Here is a 21,904-nt window from a genome sequence, read left to right on the forward strand (position 1 = left end):
GTATTTTTGGTTTATTTTCAAGGAGACAATATTCGAACGTATTTTTCTTGTATCATTACCAACTGGGTAATTTACAAGTCTTGACTATACTCCAAGGTATTCACATTATTTTTTGCCTTCTTTTTTTAAAAGACTTTGTTTTTAAATTATGGGTATATTTGTGTTTCTCTGTGAACACGAGTCCAGGTGCCCATGGAAACCAGAGGCATCTAGTCTTTCCTAGAGCTGGAGTTACAGGGGCACCAGATTCGGAGGCTTGGAACTTAACCTGGCTCCTTACAGAACTTAACCTGTGCTCTTAACTGCTGAGCCATGTCTCCAAACCCCCGTATCTTTTTATTATTGTATTGTTGTGTGTGTACACACTTGTGTGCAGTGTGTATGTATGGAGGCACACACAGGGCATGTAGTACCTAGAGTCAGAGGTAAGAGCTGTGGAGTCCTTAAGTTGATTCTGAGGGTTGAATTCGGGTCACATGGGCAAACACTTTACCTGGTGAGCCTTTTTGCTGGCCCTCAGATCTTGTTCTTTTCATGTTATTTTTGAGATTATAATTACATCAATTCCTCTTCCCTTTCCTCCAACTAGCCCATATAGCCCTCCTTGTTCTCATTGAAATTCATAGCTTCTTTTCCATTAGTTATTGTTTTACACACACACACACACACACACACACACCTATATATAACCTGTTCAATCTGTGCAGTGTTACTTGTCTTTATGTTTTCAGGGCCAACCATTTGGTTTTGGATATCCAGCAGGGATGTGCTTCCCTGGAGAAGGGTATTTCCTCCCCGCTCAGAATTCCTCAGGTGCCTGCCAGTCTTTGCGTAGGGCATCATGGGCTTTCTCTCATCCACTTTGGCATGTCTTGTTATACTTGTTCAGCTCATGCTTAGACAGCCACGTTGGTGAGACTTCATAAATATGGCTTCTGACATCACCAGAATACACAATATCCTAGCAACCTCCCTGCTCCTTAGGCTCCCACAGTCTTTCCATGCTTTCTTCTGCAATGGCCCTTGAGCCACAGGTGCAGGACCGATTTGTAAACCTATCTGTTGGGACTGGGCTCCGAGACTGGGCGTTTTGATTGGGTGTAGATTGTCGTAGTCTCTGCCTGATGCAAAGAGAAAGTCCCTTGAGGAGACATAAGGACTACTTATCTGTGGGCATGAGGACAAACGTGTAGAATGTAGTTAGGGATGATGCTGGTTTAGTAAAGTGGCAGTTGTAGATTCTTCTCTGATACCCAGGACTTTACTAGCTGTGAGAAGTTTCCGGTAGCACGCATGATTTCCCTCTTGTGATGCCAAGGCACGGGCGCCCCTATTGTGCCTTCAGGGTTGTGGTGCTCTGCTGGTCATTGTTGTGGTTCTGGGAAGGACTGTTGGTTGTTTCTCTCCTTTGGAAGCTTGCATGGTATCTCCTGGTACCATGAAAGCTAGTCCTCAGGGAGGAGACACTTAAATCCGTTTTGGCTCGGGCTTCTCAGCCCTGTGTCTGAAGTGCATGGTGCCTTCATCAACAGTGAGCTGTTGGTCAGGGTTGTCCAAGAGACCCCCCAAATATACAGCCTATTGCTATTGCCCTTGGCTGTTCCCCAAAGGTAGACGGCACGTCCCCATTTCTTTCTTGAAAAATACTTCTTCAAGTGTGAATGTTAGTAGTCAGGGTGGTGGTAGTCTGGGAAGGAATCCATGGACAGGAAGGTATTTTATAACTCTGCAGTGTGGAAGGTGGCCTTCACCATTTTCTGGGCTTGATCTCAGACCAGTGAGAGGGAAAGAGGGGGCCGAGCCTGCACTCAGCCATCTCTGCTTCTGACTGGATGGCATGTGACTTGCTGCCTCCTTAACTTCCCTAGCCAGATGAACTATAGCTCTGGGCTGGAAGGTGAAACAAATCATATTTCCCCAAAGTCTCTTTTGATGGAACATTTATCACAGCAAAAAGAAGAAAACAACAAACAAACAAAAAACAAAAAACAAAAAACAAATATGGTCAGGCACACAAAGTTCTAGAAACTTCCATCTAGAGAAAAACAGGAGGAGTACTGGGCTGTACTCAGACTTTTAATACTTTTATATTTGTTTCCATCAGTTAAATTTTCTCCAAAGATCGTGGACAATGCCTCTGAGGCTCCTTTTAACTTTTATCCCCTCTGTAACCCATTTTCTGTGTTTTAGTCACTCTTGAGGTGATCACTCAGTTCTAGGGAGTATCTCCTGAGGTTTGCCCTCCCAATCCCCCAGAGCTTTCTCTCTTTAACCTCTGTGAATGGTCCCAGCAGGCCTTGCGGGGGGCGGGGCTGGGAAGCTCGTCCCTCACCCAGCCATCCCACCATCTGCTCATTCCCAGTCTTCAAACCCGAGCTGTCCTTCAAGCTCCAGTTCCCCTTTCTAGAGTTTCTCTACTTTCTCACTTCTCCCATTTCTCTGGTTTTACTAACCATTCATGTGACGACTCTTCCCACGTCCGTATTTTTGGTTCAGACTTCTCTACCCACATTTACATGGTGTTTTTTTTGGGGGGGAGACTTTTCATACCGTTATCCTTTGTTATTCCTTGAAAATTCACCATTTCCACAATGAGTCATTCTTCCCTCTCTACATGGCTTGGGGTGGACCTGGTATTTCTTCCTGACCCTCTAATTGGGAATTGTGCCACACCCACTGACTCTAGGGAAATAATATAGATTTCTGCTTGAGCAAGACCACTAGCTTTTTGTTATGATACTGTTTTCAGAGAGGATTACGTGAGGTGGGTTGGCGGGGAGACTCACACTGGATGTGAGCCGCAACATCCTATCGGTTGAAGGACAAGATAGAATAAAAGAGGGAAAAAAAAAAAAAAAAGGAAAAAGCACAGGCATTTTCTCTCTCTTTCTGCCCCTCCCCGTGTGTGTGTGCACGCATGTGTGCGTGCGTGTGTGTGTGTGCACATAAGGGGGCGGGGATATCCACAAACACTCTGAGCTGTTGCACCACCGTGGAATTTTTTCCTTTTTTTTGGGAAAAGGTCACTTGATGCTTATGAACTCCACATATAGGCTAGGCTGTTGGGCTAGAGCTCGGGAAATCCCCTTCCCCAATGCTAGGATTACAAACATGAAGGCATGCCAGTTCTTTGGGTTTGTTTCATTTGACATGGGTTCTCATACTTGCAAAATAATCAGTCACCTTAGTGACTGATGCTTTTTCTCCATGCCTCCTGAAGTTAATTTAACTTTGAGGGAGAGTTAGAAATGGGAAAGGTTTGTTTGTAGGATGTCCATTGTTGTGACATGTGAGCAACGTAAAGGAGAAAAGATCTGCTTGGACCTTGTGGTTTCAAAGGTGTTAGTCCATCATGGGTGGAAAGGTAGAACAGCTCACAGTATGACAGCTGAGAACTGTGGGAACACACACACACTCACACACACTCGCATGCTCGCACACACACGGGGGGGGGGGGGCTCACTTAATTCTCTCCCAAAATGGTATCACAGAAAATCTAGAGATGTTCTTTTAGGCACTTCTCAGTTCTATCAAGCTGATAATCTTGTTGGTCAGTCAAGACGAACCACCACAGCCTGATACTTAGTGATGGGAAGAAAAATTAATAAAGCTCCCTTCTCCCATATGAACCTGTCTCCTGTCCGCTCAGAGTGTGTGCCTTGTAGATGGGAAAGTGTCAGGTTCTGAGCTCTATGCAGGAGTTTTGCCTCCAGCTGTTAGTGAGCGAGAGTCTTCATCCGTGATGGGGACAGGCATACTGAGTTAGGAAAGGCGGAGTAAGGTGTCCCATTTTGGTCTTGAGTCTAAGCAAGGTTTTAATATGACTTTACCCTGAATAAAGTTAACATTTTAACTTTCTTTTGGAATCCACATGCTTATCTAGAGGTGGAGAACCAAGGACAAGAAGGGTTATGCAATGGCATCCTTCTACACAACCCACTACAAACTTTCTATTTTCTTAACTCCATATCCCCTTGGATTATGTCAGTCATTTTCTGAAATAAGGGCAGTAAATCACAACATTTTCCATTGTGTTTTTAAAAATTTCTTGGTATGAGAGGTTTGTATTACGAACGTACTTTTTCCCCACCCTTACCTTGAATCTTAAATTTATGACTTTTATTTAACATCAATTCTTCTTTTTAAAGTAAAATCCCATCAGGAAGAGAAGGCATGAATTCTACTAAATTAACTTTTCCCAAAGACAAATTGGCTAATTTAGTACATATTGAACTCCAGGATGCATTGGGTACCACGCAAATACTCAGGAAGAAACAATTACTAGCATGCCATTATTTGGGAAGGAAATGATAAATTAGCAACAAATCTGAAATTAATGGACTCATAGACTAAATTCTTTCAAGGACTTGGTTTGTTTATTGAATGCATCCTTAAGACAACCCAGACAAAGGACAGAAGGAAATACATATAGAAAGATGTATTTATAACTCCTATTGCATTCTAGTTAAACGTTTGCCCGAGAGGGAAGATAAATGACATTCTTGTGTGCAACAGAAACTTGTGAATGGCTGTAGCAGGCTCGGGGTGATAATAATCGCACTAAGTAATAGCTCAGAGAATCAGAATCGCTATTTACTTGCCTTTTGCTTTTAAAAACGCAGAATTTGGGGGACAACTGATGACTTGGCTGTGTTTACAGCCTTAGATCTGTTTCTATCCAGAGATATTTCTGCCATTTCAGCTCACTGCCAAGCTGTAGTCGGTAGGAAACCGTAAGGATGACCTTCCGAAACTGCATCAGCTATCTTTGCCCACTGTTTGCAGAAGGGTTACCCCGGTCCAGTTTAAAATAAATCTCCATGGCCCCTGCCCAGAGTGGTGAATTCTTCCTTTCCTGGTGTGTCACACTTGCAAGCTCAGGATTCTCTTTAAAACCCCCCCGCATAGCGGATAGGAATACGGTTTCCTACTGCAGTGGGTTGCAGTATTAGGAACCCCACAGATATGTGCAAATGAGGCATAGCTTCCAGGTGGCTCTTCTGACTGCCAGGGACCCGTGAAGCCTGTTCGGTACCCAATGCTCCTGGCAGTCTGACATTCAAGAGTCTCACCTTCCCCCCTCCCCCGCCCCCCCCCCCCCCGGGTCCGGAAGCAAGGTCCTTTCCATCCTCAGCCCCAAACAACACAATGAGTGGCATACAGTAGCAATCTGTATTTGTCTTTAGGAAAACCAGCATGCAAACAAGAGCACACGTCCTGTGTCTTCCATAGCTATGAATCTGGCACCAGGGCTAAGCAACTCCTTTCTGTACACTTGATAATATATCACCCACCCTAACAGCCACCGATGGCTACGGTTTTTTTTTTTTTTTTTTTTTTTTTTTTTTCCAGAACCGAACAGTTGGTTTCATATAGTCAGGAAACAATACATGCATTCCTATCAATTCTTCAATTGACTTTTAGAAATTCACGAGTTATTTTGGTATTCAAGCCCATAACTAAAAATTGCACAAACGTGGTAGTATTTCATTTGTCATATGTCATATTATTAATTTTCTTTAAAAAGAAAATTCAAGTCAATGACAGAAAACGAATCGCCCAACCCCACAGAGGGAAAGCCAGTGTGCCTTAGGGGCAAGTAGGGCAGAACACTGCACTGGTCCTCTAAGGCTGCAACGTGCTGCAGGCTGCGGCTGCAGCTTAGGTTTTCTCGCCAGGTGGCAGAGGCCCTCTGCAAAAGAGCACACCGCAGCGCTCACGCCTCGCCTTCTTGGTTGGCACCGGACCAGCGACCACTGTCAAGTGTCCAGCAGACAACTATGATACAGTTTTTACGGATTGTACCGGAATGTAAGGGGGCTGGAAAACGGCAAAGGGGAGAAGGGTGTGTACCTGAGTGTGACCGATCACCGTTGGCTGAGAGTGCCTAAAAATTTCTCCTGCGGTATCTACCGGCCAATCAATCACCAACTTCCTCCATCCTTCATCATGTTAGAGCCTCACATCTAAAACCACCTCTCCCTACAAAGCCAATGGATGGATCAGGGTTCTAGGACCGGTGGCAGAGCTCACGTCTGGGCTGAGAATCAGCACCAAGTTTGGGGATGGGAGAGTGCAAGCCTGCAGACCCCGGCGTGCCTTTCCTAAGACGGGACCAGCTTGGAGATGGCCCTTCCAGGTTCTCGCGCCTCAGTGCGCAGGGACTACCCCCGCCCCCAAACCAAATAGCTCACCCTGCCGCATCCTTCGAGCCCCAGCCTCCGGGCAGGCTCAGGGAGGCGGGAGCCCGGGTTCCCCCCCGGCTCCTTGGCGCCCCCTGACGCCGGCCTCCAGCAGTCGGTCCGCGGAGGCTTGCACAGGCTAAACCTGGGGGTCCCCGCGCACCGCCGCCTGGCGCGTGGCCTGGCGGGCCGCGCGCGCACCGAGCCGACCTGCGGGAGGGCGCGCGCCGCTCGGTCCCGGCCCAGGCCAAGCGCGCGCCCCCGCGCCGCCGCCGCAGCCCGTGACGTCACCCACCGGGCCCCCCGCCGGCTCGCCGCGCCCCGCCCCGCCCCACGTGCGCAGGCTTCAGGACGCCGAAGGCCCCCGGGCGGCCACCCGACGATGCTCCCAGCCGGCTGCGTCCCGGGCGGGGCTGAGCCCGAGGGCTGCGCGCGGGCTGGGGCGCCTGCGGAGGGAGGGGCGCGGCTCCCGCCGCCGCGCCGCGTGCTGAGTCATGGCGAGAGCTGCCCGCCGCTCTCCATCAGTCGTTCCGGGGCCGGCGCGGGGTGTGCAGCCACTGGGCCGCGCGCGGGGCCGCGAGCGCCGGGCTTGACGCGCTGAGCCGCGCTCGCCCGTGTCCGCCGCGCCCGCCCCGCGTCCCGCGCCCAGCGCGCTCTGCAGCCTCAGCCCCGCGCCGCACGGCCCCCCGCCTCGCCCGCACCATGATCGCCGCCGCTTTCCTCGTTCTGCTGAGACCCTACAGCATCCAATGTGCTCTCTTCCTCTTGTTGCTCCTGCTGGGCACCGTCGCCACCATCATCTTCTTCTGCTGCTGGCACCGCAAGCTCCAGAAAGGGAGACATCCGATGAAATCGGTCTTTTCGGGGCGTTCCAGAAGCAGAGGTGAGACACGCCGCCGCCAGGTTCTTCTGGGCAGAAGCGAGATTGAAACCTCCTCTGCCTCCCATAACCCCTCGATGCCCACTCCTCAAGCTCAATGCATGTATTTATTGAACGCGCCCTGGCCCTTTGCCCTCACCTCCATCCTCTCTGATCACTAGGTTTGGATAACCACGGAGATTTCAGAGGTCCTGGAAGGAAGGATCAGACTCCGATTTTTAGGGTCAGTTTGCTACAGCCCAGAAGGTAATTAATTGGTAGTGGAGTCCTGGGCTGAGGCACTCTTACCGTTACCCAGCCTTTGCTGGAGCTTAGGAATAAAAAAGTAAGGCGTGATGGTTTGTTCCCCTCCCCCCTCCCAACTTTGCTGGAACTTCTTGCAGAGAAATCACCTTAGAGACAGATGGTCCAATACTCCCTCCGCCCCGCCCCAATATGCCCACCGAGTTGGAGAGAGACACCTAGAATGTGCTCCCCCAACCCAGGTAAGTGATCAGTAACTCTGTAGGCTGAGAACAAGGAGTTAACGAAGTCTCGTTTTTCCCTCTTTTCTCCCCAGATGCTGCTCTGAGATCTCATCACTTTCGTTCTGAGGTAATTTATTTAGCGCACACTTTCAAGGTCAGAGTAGCTTTCTTTCCTGAGTACCAGCATTAATCATATGCGTCTTAAAAAGCCAGTAGGACACCGAATGGGAAGCCTGCAGTCCCTAAGTCCAAAGTGACATGCTTCTTAAGCAATTCCATAGTCAAGCCTGGGGAGTAAGAACGTGTGTGTGTGTGTGTGTGTGTGTGTGTGTGTGTGTATGTGTGTGTGTTGGAGTTTGCTTTACAAGAGGTGGGAGGGGCAGCCCCTAAAGGAGTCGCAGGCCATAGAGAATTTAGCCTGGCAATGGTTATCAGTTTAGCTTACAGTCTGTACTTGTGGTGGAAGCACTTCCCGGTCGGTAGCTGTGTGCTTTGATGAACCACAGTGCAAACTGTGGATGTTATTGCAGAGGAGTTTGACCCATACTCCAGTTTAGACTCCAAGTGACATTCTTACGGTCTTAGGACGCCACCCATGAGGGTTTTTTTCATGATAGTAATGTTGATGAGGATACACCAAAGTGTGTACTAAGTATCTGTTCTAGACTGTCCCTCTAGAGTAGGAGACTGGATTCTGCCAGTGCATGAAACCGCAGGAGAGGAGGAGGAGCTCCACTTAGAAAAGATACAAGCTCTGCCCACTTAAAGTTTTCTCTCTTTAGGGGAAAGGTGCACAGTATCAGGGCTTGGAGGTTACTTTATGATGCAGCTTCTTCATCTTAGCAAAGTATTGTGGTCTATCCCCCCTACTACAAGCTTGTTAATTACCTGAAGTTACTTCACATCTATTTTGACTTGTTCATTGGAGGTTTTATTACACCCTGGCTTCCTTGCTAGACTGTGATTATTTAAGCTTAACTACATTAGCATAACATTACTATGTTGCATGCTGAGTAACTATTGCAAGTGCACTACTGGAAGTGAGAGTTCCCGCACTAGTTAAGATTTGTGAGAGAATGGCTGTCCACAGTCAGCAGGACTGGAGGTAGTTATACTAACTAGTGGGGTGAGGGGTTGGGGGTTGGGGTGGGGGTGGGGTGGAAAAACAGTTGTGCCAAAAGAGGGCCAGTAGTACCCTGTAGGGCTGTATGTGGAAATTATTTTTAATAATTATATAAAAAAGTAATTAGTTCATAGGAGGTATTTAGTTCTAGGTAGTATAACTGAACTGAAAATGGTCAGGTAGGTGGTGCACACCTTTAATCCCCATACTTGGAGGCAGAGGCAGGGGATGTCTGTGAGTTTTGAGGCCAGCCTGGTCTACATAGTGAGTTCCAAGACAGCCAGAGCTACATTGGGAGACCCTATCTTAAAAAAAAAAAAAATCAAGATATATTTGTAATGAAGTCTTTAGAAAATTGGGTCAAGTGCATAGAGTACACGTGAACTAGATCTTGTGGAACCGTCTTTGAAGTGGAAAGTAGAATTTAGATGCAACAAAAGTAAATAGTGGGCGGGGCACATTAAGAGGTGGGATTGACTCGAAAACATTCACCAGTTCTCTGCAGATAAAGGATAGAAGAACCCTGCTGTGAGCTCACCCCAGACATTTTAGACATGTGGGGTGTGGCTGTGTCTTTGTGTGTGTGGCTTTTTTTTTTTTTTTTTTTGGCTAAAATTTTATCTTGACCTGATTGGTTCAGAAGTGTGGGAACAGCCGTTCAGCACCTTATCTTGTTCTGAAGGTTGCTAGTGTAGTTTCAATTCCTCCTGTTGACTTGTTGCTTGCTTTACATGTTAGTCTGTGAGCTCCTGGGGGCAGAGCCTGGATTGCTTATGATACCACTGTCTGGCCTCATATGGAATAGGTTCTTAATAAATATTTATGGAATGAATGAAAACAGTCTCTGAGTGGGCAAATAGAACTCAGAGTTGGATAGAAAGAGAAAATGCACATTCTTAGAACATGGCTTACAATTTAGAAACATTTATTTATGTTCCCCAGGCTTTTAAAGTAGAGGGTTCGTTTTTTGTTTTTGCTTTTTCCTTTTAAATTGGGTCTCATTGTGTAGCGCTGGCTGTCCTAGAACTCACTATGTGTATGGGGCTGGCCTTGAACTCACAGAGCACCTGTCTCAGTCTCTAGGTTACCTGGCTTTCCCCAAAGCTTAAAAAAAAAAATCACCTTAGTGTTTGTAGTGAAATTTAAGGTACTCTTTGTAACAAAATAAGATTTTGTTAGAACGTTTTCTCCCAACAAAATACAATCTATCCAGCTTAATTTGTTGGCGGGCTCATAAGAAAGGGGTGCTGTCTTATATGTGGAAATTCAAACTGGGCGGCACAAGAATGCCGTATTTCACCATTGCTTTTTATTGACCACAAACAGCATTTCCTGTCTGCAAAACACAGATGTGTTTTCTTCTCCCTCTTAGAACATTATTTTTGCCAACACTTTTGTCCTGAAGGAAGACTTCCGCATTTGCTTGGGCTGAAGCATGTCTGATAAGTTAGAGTGGACACAATGGGTATTATTTATTCCTGCTGTGTGGTTTTTCTTTTTATTAGCAGCTGCTGCAAAATATTAATATCAAAGCAAATGCTTTGATTTTTTTTTCTTTCTCTGGCAAGTCCTAATCACCCCGGGCTGAGTTCTTAATGTATTCTGTTCCCTGTGCCAATCTTAGTAAGCGGGTAATTCGCTCTCAGCTTTTTTCTGTCCTAGTCAAATGAGAAGCATGGGGTAGGATCTGCTGACTCACTTTGAAAGCTGAGCAGGCTAAGGGAGAGTCCTGGGATTGATGAACTTTGGAAAACAATTTGCTGTTTCACCTGGCAGAGGACGAAGTCGTTTCTGTCACCCAAGCCTCCAGGAAGGTGTCATCCTGGGCAGGACATTTGGGGGTTCTGTCCATGGTGGTCACATTAGTACTTTCTAAGAGGAAAACTCTTCTATGGAGCTTTGAGGCTAGAAATCAGTAATCCCACAAGGTGCTTTGGGTCTGTGGTCCCCACCAGTCAGTGCTTTCTCTCCAGAGACTTGCATAGTGACGAACTTTTAAACAGGCCTTTCAAGTTTTAGAACAGCATAAGCGAAAGTGAAATTAACCCACCTAGCAAAGCCTTGCAATTTGGACCCGACTCTAAAGTCAGGAGCTTAGAGACTATATAGATGGAAAGGTTAGAGGTAGAAATGTGTGCACTGTTTGCCTACTTAAGAACTTGAAGCGCACGCGTATGCGTGCGTGCGTGCGTGATTGCACGCATGCATGATTGCGTAGCTTTGTAGTAAAGAGTTAATGAAGCCGTTTCCCGTTGATGAAGAGCAGTCTAGAAACCACGTATACATCTTGGATTCTAGCTCTCTGGCAGCTCCAAAGCACACTTTTCTGAGGACTTCCAATGTGACTGTGAATAGTGGTGAGCTGTGCCCCTAGGTCCCTGCGGTGAAAGTCAGGAGGCAACGGTCCTGTTTCCGAGGAAATTTCAGAGAGCGATATGGGCCGTCACTGCACCGCACTGTCCTGTTGTAAAGGAGAATCTTGGTGAACTGTCCTTCATAGAATGAAGCCACTTACAATGCCTCTGAGAGTCCAGAGTGGATGGTGCTAAATGATCCCTGTTCACCGGCCCGGAGAATAAGGGGCGCCTTGTTTGTTTAAAGGAACGAGATCCCTCTATCAGGATCTGAGTAAATATTTTTTCTTCCTGCTTCAGGGAAAGGGGACAAGATTTAGCTTACATTAAGCAATTCCCGAAGAGTCGAATAGCAAGAAGTAGGGGTGGTGAGACAAGACCCCTCGATACTTTGTATCCCTCGGAACTCAGACAGAAATGTCCCCAAGATTTTCAGTGAGAGAGAAAAATTGAGATGAATGGTTTCAGTTCATACTTTCTGCAAAACTGGATAGACACACTCATTAATGTGTGTTCCACTCCAAGTGCTCCTGTCTCAGACTCAAGAAGATGGTCACCAAAATAACCATATTACATAGCTTCTCATGAAATTTGCATGTTCTATTAGGAATCACCCAATTTCAACATGCATGTATGACGAGCCCACATACACATATACGTAAATATATACATTTTATGATTTATGTAAAAAATAAGCTTACATGTTGAGAAACTGAAAAATAAATCAGGGAAAATAATGCTTTATTATTGAGCTATCCTACACAATTAGGCTATTGTTAAAAATAAATTTTTGTCTAGCGTCATTCTAGGTCCAGATTAATTTATACTAATTAAATCTGTCATGAGTAGTGACTGTACACACGATATGGTGTTCATTTAGTGTGACCCACTTATCATCAGAGTAAACACATCGTCTCTTCCGTGTGAAGTACTGTGTTAGACACCAGGACTGATGGAGACACTGGGGTGTACCCGTGTGACCACTCTAAGACTCTCTGGAGCCACCCGGCTCTTGTGCGTTATTTGCAACAGTGAGTCACAAATGTAGCGAAAGCAGGAGAGACCTCGGCATGCAAGTGCACAGCGGGTGCCTACATAAAGACGACAGATCGGTCCTGTCCACAGAGCATATCTTACCATCCTGGCATTGCCATTTTCTCAGTCTTAGCCAAGCAACTGCTGGGAACGAAACCAAACACAACCTCCAAAAGATTCGTGAGTAAGGTAACTCCCCCTTTGTCAGGTGTCTAAGCAGAAGCGTCGTCCAAGTTCCAGTTTGTCCAAAGTTTAAACTGAAATATGAGCCTGTGGTTCCGGGGGGTTAGAACAGAGCCAGTCTGACAGCGAGAGCCAACGTGTCGAAAGGGATGTGTGTATGGGGTGTTCACGGCCCTGTGCAGAACCTACGAGCTCGGCACTGGCTCACTGTACCACCTCGCAAGCTCTTAGCTTCTCAGTGGCAGCAATGATCTCATTGCAGGCAGTGTTTCTACAGGATGCGCAGCACCACCCTGCCAAGGTGTCATGTGGAACATCCTGCCTTCTGGATTGGGCCACGTGGCTACTGGGCGGGGGAGGAGAGTGCGGAGGGGGAGGAGAGACCCAACCAATTTTGTGCAGTAAAAGTTGGACTAGTTACGTGGCAGACAGTGGGGTGACTGAGGGTGTCCTCTGAGGGGTGACATTGATGCTGAAGTACAGAAGTTAGTAACTGAGTCAGCAGGCACAGGAGCAGGCACAGCACACCCTGGCTTTCACTGCTCAGTGTGACAGAGAGTAAAGGACTCTTGAGATTTCCCAAAGGACTATGGAGCTGGAACTAGAAGTTGGTGAGTGCCAACTACAACGAGAGTGCGCTTTGTATACTACATTACAGCTTTGGTACAGCTATTTGATTTACACCTAGGAAGGTGCCTGCCATGACCCTCTAACGGACACGAAAATCACTCTTAAGTTTCTAACTATAACAAAGCGGTTTGATTGCTCCCCTTTCACCCCCAGGGAGACTGAAAAAACATGGCTTGTGCTGCAGAACAGGTGAACAGAATATATGGGTTGGGCCGTTCTGCTTACTAGGAAGCTGAGGTTTGGAAGGGCATCATAGTTTGTGGTCCAAGGATCAGGTATCACGGGGTTATGTCCTATCTGCAGACACCATCTGTTTAAACTGTGTGTGTGTGTGTGTGTGTGTGTGTGTGTGTGTGTGAGAGAGAGAGAGAGAGAGAGAGAGAGAGAATGTGTGTCTGTGTGTGAGAGTGTGTCTGTGTGTGTCAGTGTGGGTGGGGTGGTGGTGGTAGTCCTGGAATTTGAACCTAGGACCTCAATGATTTACCACTGAGCTTATATTCCTCATGTATTTGGTGTGTCATTACAGATTTTAGTGCAGGATATATGAAATGGCAGGTACCTATCATATACGAGAACATCTTTATTGGCTGTGGAGTATGTTGAAGTTGTATAAGGTTGTATAAACATTTTCACTGATATTTATCATTATACCTGGTTCTAATATGTCCCTCTTTCACTGCCCTCTCCTATGCTCTTGTACTACAGTTTTAAATACCTGAAATTTGTGTTTTTGCTGTTCAATATCTTGCTGGAAAATTCCTCTCATGATCTTTGTCAGCTAAACTTCAGACAAAGAGTTACTGTGTCTCGACTATATCAAGAACTGCAAAACTCAAATACTTCCCACTCCTGAGCTAGCACCTGAAGGGGCTCCCACCCCACCACAGGGACACCTGCACATCCACGGTCATTGCTGTCTTTTTCACGATAGGATGTGTCATAGACACTGTTCTGTTACTGCGAGGTGACACCATGACCCAGATGTTTCATTGGAGGCTTGCTTACAGTTCAGAGGGTTAGCCCATGGACATTGTGGTGGCACCAGGAAGGCATGGTGCTGGAACAACAGCCAAGAGTTACACCTGAGCCTCCTACAGGCAGGAGGAGGCATGATTTCTGTTGCTACTCCTTCATGTCACACACGTGAAGCTCAAGAGGAATTGCCAAACCACTAAATCAGATGTTTCAGTTTTGTTTAACTGCTGGGTCCAGTATTTGATTCATTCCTTAAGCTCCTTTCCTGTTTTTTTTTTTTTTTTTTACACCCCAATTTTTTTCTCACCCCAGTTCTCTCATTTTGTCCATTGGTCTCTTCCTACTTACATGTCTTACTTTTTTTCAAAAGGGATTTGTTGAGACCTAGTTTACAAACCATATAGTTCATCTATTCAAAGTGTGGTTGTTTTCAGTTAATTCATGATTGAACACACATGCACAATTAACCTTTGAATGTCTATCACGCCAAAGGGAAACCCATGCCCGTTGCCTGTCTGTCTGTCTGTCTGTCTGTCTGTCCCCTTACCTTCCCCTTTGCTCTCTTCTTTCTCCTGAGCCTTAGGAAGCTGTCAGGCTCCTGTCTTAGGTTTTCTAAGCCTCACTTTTCCCTTCAGACTTTCTTTGTGGGCTTTCTCCATAGGTACTGTCTGACTTTATCTTCATGTAACGGTAACTTGGAAATTGGTAGCACATCTCACTCATTTCTGGCCTCCAGATCAAGAGTTATCTATCTTTTTGCATGTTTTTATGTGGATGCCCCCATAGCTTGTTAAAACTAAGTATGTATGCAACTGAATGTCTCATAGTCACTAACTACGCCTACTTCCCCACTGTGGCTCAAGTTGCCCCTCAGCCCCTCTACCCCTCTACCCTACTTTGCCTTTCTTACTCTCACTGTTGCTGACTCCTTGGCTTGAGGCACATTGTAAGCCTCTGACAAAGCCTTTGCACCTCCTCTGCAATCTATTTACACTAAGTGAATAAAGTTCATTCTAAAGATAAAGGTCTTAGCACCCTCCATCAGTCCTGAAGACAATTCTAGTCTAATAATTAAAAGCTCACACAAAATGGAGTGTTAGTGAGTGGGCTCTTTATATTCCTAGTGAGGAGATAAGAGGTGATTTGGGCTCACTTCATTTCTACCTTGCCTTTGCTGGTCTTTGGGACAAACTTGCCTTCCCTCATTGTCATGGTTTGAATATGGTTGGCTCAGGGAGTGGCACTATTTGGAGGTGTGGCCTTGTTGGAGTAGGTGTGTCACTGTGGGCTTGGGCTTTAATACCCTAGTCCTAGCTGCCTGGAAGCCAGTCTTTCACTAGCAGCCTTCAAATGAAGATGTAGAATTCTCAGCTCTGCCTGCACCATGCCTGCCTGGATGCTGCCATGCTCCTGCCTTGATGGTACTGGACTAAATCTCTGAACCTGTATAAGAGTTGCCTTGGTCATGGTGTCTGTTCACAGTAGTAAAACCTTAACTACGACACTCAGAATTGCTCTATGGTAACGGAGTTCCAGATGTGCAAGAAAGGATCGAAGAAAGGAGGGGAAAAGGGAAGGGACAGCCAACCAACAGTGTGCATTTGGAAAGAGGTATTTGCTTGATATTCTTCAGCCAGCCTCTCACAGGCCACCTCTCTCTGCAGAAGATGCTTAGATGTGAAATTTGATTTCTTGGGAGCATCTGCAGGCGAGGCTGCCAAGAGAGTGTTGGGTAAACCACCAACCACTCTCTGTCTAAAAATCCATTTTCTTCAAGGTCTAGTCTCCCACTGTCTACATTTTCTGTACTGTGTCCTTTTAAGATCATAGTTATTGCTCACGGTGCTTCCAGTTGAGGAAAACTTTTCCGTTTCCTCTGTTCTGTGACTCCTACAGAAACAAAATCATTCAACCAACAGAGGCCCGCTCTTCAAGCCCAGTTCATAACTGCTCAAAACCCAGGTCATCTCTTGAGGAACCTTTGTCTCCCTTCTCTCTGATGTCTCTCCTAACAGTACTCCAAGGGTCTTGAAGACAGTCTGACTTCTACATCAAATCTCAGTGGCCAGGACATAGTGAAGTTCACTAAATGGGAATGAATGAGTATTTGGGGTTTTCTGTAAGTCATTTTAAATTCTTAGTTCTTGAATATTTTGTAATATTCTATATCCCCTTTGTCCCCTTGAGGGATAAGAGACAAATGGTAACCCTTAGATAACAATAAGTCAAATAAAACCTCTTGAAAAATCTCACCAAGAAATCTTACCAAGATGGAACATCTTGAGTTTGACAAAGAGAATAATTGGAAAGATGCATCATGGGTGCAGGCAGAATAGTAAGAATGGACAGTGGTAATCCCAAGACATAAACACCACTGTGGAAAGATGAACTCTACAGGCAATGGCTTAGAAATATTAGAAGAATATGGTTCTAAAGGCATAGAAAATATTTTCAAGAGAACCTAATAGGAAAGTTCCCAGAGCTAGAGAAAGAAATTCTAACCCACATGCAAGAGGTATTTAGAAAATCAAATATAGATGAACACGTTAACTCCCAGCATAATACTAGTGGGCACTTCTAATAACCTACAATTACTGATTGACAAGCCAGAAGTCAATAAAGAAATACCTGAATTAAATGATATTTTTGATTAAATGAACTTAACAAACTTTTGCAGGACTTTGCACCCAAACAATGAGAATACACATTCTACTCAGCAACCATGAAGCTTTATCTAAAATTGGTCACATACAAGAACATAAAGTCTCAACAAATACAAAGAAATTAATAAAATGATCTCCCCACCCACTTGAGTTTTTACTTTTTCAAGACAAAGCCACCCAGCACATAGCTACAGAGTTCTGTAGCCCTAGCTATTCTGGAACTCACTGTGTAGACCAGGCTGGCCTCGAACTCATACACATCTACTTGCCTCTGTCTCCCAAGTGCTGGGAATAAAGATGTAAGCTACTATGCCTGACTCTAAAATAATCTGTGTCTTATCTGATCACAATGGTATAATAAAACTAATGAACACCAAGAGAAACCCTTGAGAGAACGCAAACACATGAGGTTAAACACATCACCATTGAATAATGAATGGGTCTTCGAGGGAGCCAAGATAAGAATAAATTTTTATTTACAATGAATTGAAAATTACAAGACAATACACACAGACCTATGGGATATAAGAGAGGCAGTCCTAAGAAAGACATTTATAGCTCTAAAGTGTGCCCATCAAGAAATAAGAGATGCCAAATAAATAACTTAATGGTATTCCGTAGGTCCCTGGCAGAGGCAGGGGACAGATGTAAAGGAACAAGCCCCAACACTGTCAGTAGATAGAAATCTGGAAAATTGGGGTAGGAATAAATGAAATGGAAATAAGACAGTGTAAGGAGCTGGCAAAAATAAAAGAGTTGGTTATTGAAAAGAAAGCAAGATCAAACTCTTCATTGATTAGTTTTGGTTATCAACTGAGCATAGCCTTGAGTCTCCTGAGAAGAGCATCTTAATGAGGGATTGCTTACACTGTGTTGGCCTGTGTATTGGGCATCATTGATGCGCAAAGACCCTGCGCCCATAGTGAGCAGCACCATTCCCTAGACAGGTCCTGACTTACAGAAGAAATGAAACTGAGTGTGAGCAAGTCGATGTTTCTGCTGTGATGGACGGCATGTGAAATTGGGAGGGGAAACAAATCTTTTCTCTCAAGTTGCTTTGAGGCAGGGTATTTTTACCACAGCAGCAGAATGAAAATAGGACAGAAGAGTAAATTAATAAAAAATAATTATGAAAGGGAGTCATTACTACAGATACTAATGAAGTTGTAAGAATTTACTAGGAGATATGTTAAAAATTCTATTCCACTGAGTTGCACTATTTAAAAAACAAATACATTTCTAGGTGACCTACCAAAATTAACCAAGATGAGAGAAGCGTGTTTTAAAAAGACTTATTTATCTATTTATTGTAAGTACACTGTATCTGTCTTCAGACACACCAGAAGAGGGCATCAGATCTCATTACAGATGGTTGTGAGCCACCATATGGTTGCTGGGATTTGAACTCAGGACCTGTGAAAGAGCAGTCAGTGCTCTTAATCTCTGAGGCATCTCTCCAGCCCCAAGAAACAATTTTTAAAGATGTATAGTAAGCAGTCAGATTAACACAGTAATTTAAAATGTCCTGACTGTTTCCTGTTGAGGCTGCCATTAGAGAGCAGCAGCTATGGCCGTGTGCTATCCCGAGAAGAAGGGCTACAAGGAAACAGAATATCAGCAAGCTGAGGCACAGCCAGGCCCTCAGATGCCTCACCCAGCACACCAAGTTCCTGATGGACAGATCCAGGAGGTTTGCAGCTTCACGCCCTATCAGTGGTGTGCTGCGGTTCAAGGTGTCCAAGGGCAAGCCTGTAGTCAAGTTCATCAAGAAGAGGGTGAGTGTGCACATCCACCCGAAGAAGTGGGAGGCAATGGTCAAGAATGACTGATGTCTCTGTCCTGCGTCATAAACATTTAGGCTGCACAGAAGAAAAGACTAGATGGATGGATGGATGGATGGATGGATGGATGGATGGATGGATGGATGGATGGATAGATGGATAGGCTGCACAGAAAAAAGGGTAGATAGATAAGTAGATAGGTGATAGGGAGGTAGGTAGATAGGTAAATAGGTGGATAACTGGATAGATAGGTAGATTGATTATAAGTAGGTAGATCAATAGGTAGGTAGATAGATGATAGGTAAGTAGGTAGGTAGAGAGAGGTAAATAGATGGATCATTAGATAAGTAGATCAATAATAGGTAGATAGGTACTTAGGTAGATAGATAGATAGTCCTGATTAAAACACAGGCCCAGATGAATTGATGTTAAATAATCAGACTTTTAATGAAGAACATTACCAGTGATTCTCAAAAGATTCCATAAAGTAGAAAGGGAAGGAATGCCATCCGTCTGTTTATGAAATTACATTATACCGACACTAAAACCAAATAAAGATACACACAGAAGAAAATTGGGGACCAATTTCCCTGTTGAGTATAGACAAAAAAAATTCAAGAACCTTATTAAAAGGACCATTCACCATGATAGGGTTGGCTTTATTCCAGAGATGTGAGATAGTCTAGTATGTGTAAATCAATCAATGGAATGAATTACTTAAATGTACTCAGAGAAAAATACAATGTCTAAATAAGCACACAACAGGCTTTGACGAAATTAAGCATCCCTCCATGAGGAAGGGATTTCCCTGAGGAAGTTCAGAACAGAAGGGAACATATGTTATCATGGTAAAGGCTACACACGAAATCTTATAACCAGTGTTATGCCGAACAGAAGAAAACACAGGTTCCACTACAGTCAGGAGCAAGTCGAGGATGCCTGCTTCTTCACTCGCTCAGCATAGTTTGGGAGTTCTTAGCTATAGTAATGAGAGAAGTAATAAAAGGGATACAGACTGGGAAGGAAGATGGCAGAGTGTCCTCATTGGGAGGTGTCATGATTCTATCTACACACAGGAGACCCTCGGAGACTCTTAGATCTGGCAAATACTTTCAACAAAGTTAACTTACAAGATCAGTAGCTTTCCTACTTACCAATATTAAATATACCAAGAAAGAAATCAGGGAAACAACCACATTCAAAGTACTTTCAGAATAAAACAAAACAGAACAAAATACGTTGAAATGCACTTAGCGAAGGAAGCGAAGGGTCTCTACACGGCAAACATGGAAACATTGAAGAAACAGTTGAGGAAGAGGCTGGAAGTAGTGGCTAGCCTCGGACTACATACCCAATTTGAGATTATTCTGCATAGAGAGATACCCTGACTCCTTTAAATTTATGTCATCAGATTTATCAACGATCTACTTCAAATGGCTCCCCGTGACACTTTTGTGGTCTGTCTACTCCTCTAGACTGCCATGTTGCCTTATAATCTCTTGACATCATGGGGTCTGATGTAACAAAAGACTCAGTACACCTGAAAAGCCCTGGCCTTTTTAAGTGAAGGGATTTTTATATATTGTAGGAATTTTGAAAAGAAAGTTTACTATGTAATGCTTTCATTTTCAACTCTAATCTCACCCCAAGAACTATGTTAAGTGTATAACGGTATTGTACACTGTTTTGTGTTTTAAGCAGTTTTTCTTTTAGCTGATACTGTCATTGAGTTCCAATACCTAGATTTATGTTTTGCTTATAGTCACATTTGTGCCAAGGGGTGTCCCATGGAGCTCTTACGAGGCAGTATAGTAAGAAATGATCAGGGACAGTACTGAAGCGTGTCCTAACTTATCTGTGCTAGGCGAGCGCCCAGTGCTGTGCTTAGCTAATTAATTGTTCACATAGATTTAAGTAGATGTTGAGATAACTGAATGAAGACCCTCACAAATGGCAGACATCAAATTTAACATGTCACTTATTCCTCGTGTCTTTAAGATACATGTAATTGTTAAAAGCCGACATACGTAGGTACAATTGCTAGTGGAGAATAAGAAATGAAACGAACTCCCTCTGTGACTGGGAAGAGTATTTTACACGGTGCAGTGAAATTAAGGATGCAGATTTCAACCCAAGAAAAACAAAGGGGAAATTATGTGAAGCCAGTAGGTAAATGCAGATAGAATTCTAAAACTTCTAAATGACCAGAGGAAGTCGGGAAGGAGAGCACACTGGATAAGAAACCAGAGGAAAGAGCCGAGCACAGCCTGTGTGGATAAAGTCTAGGGGCTTGGACAGCTGAGGTAGGAGGATGTCTGGAGTCCAGGAGCTGAAGACCCTCCTGGACGACAAAGTTAAGGCAAATCTCAAGGACTAACCTCCCGCCCCCGCAAAATAATTAACAACCCACCTCCCACCCAGGACTCCACAGAAGATAGACAGAAAAAAAAACGTAAAGGTGCAGACATCAAATCAGCATGTCTTCTGGCCACATTAAATATTAGTGAGCTAAACAGTCCAGTTGTGACAGATTATTGTAGCAGATAAACAGCAAGGCCTGACTATATGGCAGTTACAAGGGATAAACTTTAAGAATAAAGGCAGATGGGGCTGGTGAGATGGCTCAGGTGGTAAGGACACCCACCACCAAACCTGAGTCCAGTTTGGGACCCAAATATTGAAAAGAAAGATTTCTTCTTACCTACTCATGCCAGCTATGGCATATTCACATCAGCACACACGCACATGCGCACACACACATATACACACTCAAAAATACTTATTTATAATATGTAAAAAAAATAATACAGAGGGCCAGGTGGTGTCGCTCAGTTGTCAGATTACGTGCCTATGGCATTTGTGGATGCCTAACACTGTGTAAGCCGGGTGTGGTGGGGCACACCTATAATCCCAGTGATCAGGAGATGGAAGCATGGCCTTCCTCAGTGATATAGCAAGTTGGAGACCAGTGTAGGCCACATGAGATCCTGTCTGAAAGAAAAAGGGACAAGAAAAAGAAAACAAAGGCACATTGAAAATGCACGAGTTAAACATGAGACAGAAATATCTGGTGTTATTAGATAGACTCACTGAGGCAAATAATATCTATAAAGAACAAGAAATGTTCCATAAGGATGAGAGGGATAAGTTTTAGGAAGACATAATCCTAAATGTGTACATAACCAGCAACAACCTCTATGAGTATTGAGTGAGCATGAGAAACAATGGAAAAACAGGGTAATAGTTATTAGCAAGGTTAGTAAAGGTCATGGTTGGTAAAGCATCCACATGGAAGGTGGCTGACTTAACCTCATTTCTGCATACACCCACAGAGATAGACTGTAGTGTGTGTGTGTGTGTGTGTGTGTGTGTGTGTATGTGTGTGTATGTGTGTGTGTGTGTGTGTGTTTATGTGTGTGTGTGTGTGTTTATGTGTGTGTGTGTGTGTGTGTGTGTGTGTGTGTTACTGAGACAGGATTTCTCTGTAGCTGTCCTGGAACTTGATTTGTAAACCAGGCTGGCCATGAAACTCAAGAGTTCTGCCCCCCATGTGCTGGGATTAAAAATATGTGTCACCATGTAAAATACATAGTAATTTCAAGGAATTGAAATCTTACAGATTAATTTTTGT

At 44.6% G+C, this 21,904-nt stretch overlaps 2 protein-coding genes across 4 annotated transcripts in view; one reads left to right on the forward strand and one right to left on the reverse strand.

Moving 5' to 3' along the window:
- Positions 1 to 6,255, reverse strand: part of BEND6 (BEN domain containing 6) — a 54,000-nt gene extending 47,745 nt beyond the window's left edge. The window contains exon 1 of the mRNA XM_080916738.1: positions 6,195 to 6,255. The gene's annotated coding sequence lies outside the window, so the exon portion shown is untranslated. The remainder of the gene's footprint in view (positions 1 to 6,194) is intronic.
- Positions 6,256 to 6,884: 629 nt separating this feature from the next.
- Positions 6,885 to 21,904, forward strand: part of DST (dystonin) — a gene marked incomplete at both ends in the record, with an annotated part of 363,235 nt that continues 348,215 nt past the window's right edge. For all 3 annotated transcript variants that reach the window (XM_080917065.1, XM_080917066.1, XM_080917067.1), the window contains 2 exons: positions 6,885 to 7,065; positions 7,622 to 7,656. In XM_080917065.1, coding sequence (XP_080773191.1) covers positions 6,885 to 7,065; positions 7,622 to 7,656 — 216 coding nt within the window. The remainder of the gene's footprint in view (positions 7,066 to 7,621; positions 7,657 to 21,904) is intronic.

Source organism: Micromys minutus (genome assembly GCF_963924665.1).
Source record: "Micromys minutus genome assembly, chromosome: 5".
In the NCBI taxonomy this organism is placed as follows: domain Eukaryota; kingdom Metazoa; phylum Chordata; class Mammalia; order Rodentia; family Muridae; genus Micromys; species Micromys minutus.